At 38.8% G+C, this 3252-nt stretch overlaps 1 protein-coding gene across 3 annotated transcripts in view; it reads left to right on the top strand.

Moving 5' to 3' along the window:
* arfgef3 (ARFGEF family member 3) overlaps positions 1-3252 on the top strand; it is a gene marked incomplete in the record, with an annotated part of 88961 nt that overhangs the window by 43299 nt on the left and 42410 nt on the right. For all 3 annotated transcript variants that reach the window (XM_014024250.1, XM_014024249.1, XM_014024251.1), the window contains 2 exon segments: positions 883-990; positions 1934-2149. In XM_014024250.1, the coding sequence (XP_013879704.1) occupies positions 883-990; positions 1934-2149 (324 nt within the window).

Here is a 3252-nt window from a genome sequence, read left to right as displayed (position 1 = left end):
GTTCCAAACGTCCACATATCGATCTTATAAATAAATGTAAAAACCTCCTCTAAGCTTGTTTGGGATAAATTATCACATTAATTTAATTATCTGAGTCATAACTGAATTTAAAAACAGGACAATGCAACTAGTTTAATGAAGAATCTGTCTCCAGTCATTAAATCAGGTGTTTATTTGTGTAGGTCAAAGTATCTTTAACAACCTGTTAAAATACATTAGAAATTATATACACACATTATAAGACTTATGTGAGAGGATAAACCAACACACCTGTGCTCCACCTGTGTGTCTGCTGTATGAAACTATGGCTGATTGTTAAACTGTATTCTAAGTGAGTTTAAAGGGCTGATACAGTACACGGTTGAATGAAGGTGAACATAATCTCAGTTAATATGGTTTGAGTATTATTGCATCACAACAGAAACATTTGGTGTTCAGTTGTTGATGGGTGCAGACAGTTAAACTGAGCACACACTGAAGACATGAACAACAGAAAAACCTGGTCGCACAACCGTGGGTGCGTCAGACCCCGTCCCCCACGGTGCGTCCCCACCAACTTTCAGCACAAAGTTACGCCCTTGTTTTCCTCCACATATTATAGTTTGTAGTTACAAGTTTTCAGACTTCAAATCAAATCACACTGACTAAATTTCCCTATTTTTTGTTTTAGTTTTCATTTTCTTTGAGGAAATGTTAGGAATGATTGAAATGATCTCAAAAACAAGGTAATAAAGTTAGAATAAATCAGATTAAAGTGTACACAACCAACACACAGTTAAGTTTTTCCATATTCTGCTTTTTTGGAGAAAAATAAGAAAATAACATACTGAGCACTTATAAAGATTTTTCCCTCCATCCCTTCTTCTTTGTTCCTCCACTCAGACATTGACGGGCTGGGCAGCAGTGCAATTGGATGCCAGCTGATCAGGAGGCCATCGAGCCAATCACCACTCAGCTGTGAGAAGACAGGAAGTGACACTGTGATAGCAGGTCAGTAATCTGTTGTAAGCTGTTTTGAATTCATTGTTTTAAATGTTTAATTAGATTGGTGAATTTTGCACAATTGCAACATATAAAACTACTTTTGATGATTACTCCTCTACCTGCTGTTTGCCTGACTCAGATCAAAGTCACAGCTAACATAAAACTTTCTGGTCTGCAATGAATCTGCTTCTCTTAGCTGTCCTAAGTGGAACTGCCTGACCCGGAGATTGTTGCTGAACAGTGTCAAACAGCTGCTGCATTGACTGTACATCCATCAAAGAGACAGAAATAATGCAGCATGCTCCAGCTTTGATTAAGATGCACAGAAGAACAAGGCCACAACCTTGTTAGGCTTAAGGCTGTTGCTCAGAGTAAAAGCGAAAAATCTTAATAAATTGAATAATTATCATAAATTCAGAAATCAGCTCTATTGTTCACATTATAAACATGTTTTTAATCAGTACAGGATTGTAAAATCAAACTTCCTTGAATTAATAAAGTAATGAACATAAATTGTTTACAGATTTACTAATAAAATATGTTTGTGGAAAGAATGATCAGTTTTTTTTTTTCATTTGACTGATTTAAATTGATCATGTCACTCAGCTCAGTATTTGGAAATTATAAAACAGACTAGAATTCAGTTCTTCTCACGAGGCTGCAGAGGAGATCAGAGGTGACAGAAATGGATAAACAGCAGCGCAGATGTGCAGAAAAAGGTCAGATGTGAAAGGAACGAGTCAGTGACTCACCTGGTCTCTGTCTGATAGTGGTTTACCCAGTAAACACTGACCACAGTTACCATAGCACCTTCTGCTGAGTCACTCTTGATGAGATCATCTTTAGCACCATTTTTTCCTGCGTGACATGGTCACTCGTTATTGCAACTAAATCAGTGCTGTGACATTTATTTGTTACGTTACTGATTTTACATTCTGCATTTTTTTAGGAGCCATGTTCTCCCGCTTTATCCTCACGGGCGTCTGGAAGAACCTGATCGATGTGCTGTCCACGCCGCTGACGGGTCGCATGGCGGGCAGTTCCAAGGGCTTGGCCTTCATCCTGGGGGCGGAGGGGCTCAAAGAGCAGAGCCAGAGAGAGAGGGACACCATCTGTCTAAGTTTGGACGGCCTGCGTAAAGCTGCTGCGCTCAGCTGTGCTTTGGGTGAGACCTCTCACCTGTGTCTGCAAAAATGAGAAAATATAACGTTACTGAGATGTGTGGAGAGCTTCCTGTTTTCTAGTCCTTTAAAACGACCAGCTTACAAAAAAATAAGTATTCTCTGTTTTTGTGGTAGTTGCATTTCAATGGAGACACAGAATACCAACTAAAACCTCAAAAATATTAATTTTGATTTTCATGTAATTGAATGAAACAACTTTATCTGAAAACATTACTTGACTGTACTTAGTGAAAAAAAACATTGCTAAAAAGCATGGTGACAAGATGTTTCTTGAAGTTGGGCATCTCAGAGGGGATTTTGGTTACAGAAGCTGGAAACTAGGTGCATACTCCACAAGAACTAAGACATCTGTTTAGGGCTGCAACAACGAATCGATAAAAGTGATAAAAATCGATTATTAAAAGCGTTGGCAACGAATTTCATTATCGATTCATGGTGTTGTGCGATTTTTGCGTCCCTTGCCATGTTGCGGAGCCGTTTACGTCATCCACAGAACGTTGTCAATGCTGGCTGACCTAAATAAAGTTTGGGAAGAAAAAATGCTCTACCTGTAAAGGTCGGCCCTCTCTGAGACCCTCGAGTGAAAAGCAGAGACTTTGAACTTTAAACCAGTTTTTAAATTGTGTTGTTAGGCCAAGTAGATCCGAAGTTATGATAAAAAGTATGTGCCACATTTAATTTTTTTAAATGACGGTCTGATTTGATGCGAGCCGCGTCACGATTGGGTTGGGGGGGGGGGCATGATTTCCTTCTCTCGGGTTGGAAATATAAAACCCTCCAGTCTTTTTTTCTGACCGAGACTCAAAGTTATTTGATAAGCAGCAAAAAGGTTCAGGACGAAGGGAAAAGAAAAAAAGGCATGAGCAGAACTCCTGGTCTGACTCAGTTGGGGAGGGGGGAGGGATGGTGGTCTGCTTCAGAACCGCTTACTGGGTCGTTTCAGCCGCAGACAGAACTAACATGAAGGAAGCAAAACGTAAAAAATTAGAGAAAAATCACAAATTCTAAATGCAAATAATTTCTAATTATAATAACAAATTAATAATAGTTTTACATCAAAAAATCATATTTTATTATTTTTATC

This window comes from Austrofundulus limnaeus, unplaced genomic scaffold (genome assembly GCF_001266775.1).
Source record: "Austrofundulus limnaeus strain Quisiro unplaced genomic scaffold, Austrofundulus_limnaeus-1.0 Scaffold414, whole genome shotgun sequence".
NCBI lineage: Eukaryota > Metazoa > Chordata > Actinopteri > Cyprinodontiformes > Rivulidae > Austrofundulus > Austrofundulus limnaeus.
Note: the sequence above shows the minus strand (reverse complement) of the source record. Positions and strands in the feature narration are given on the sequence as shown.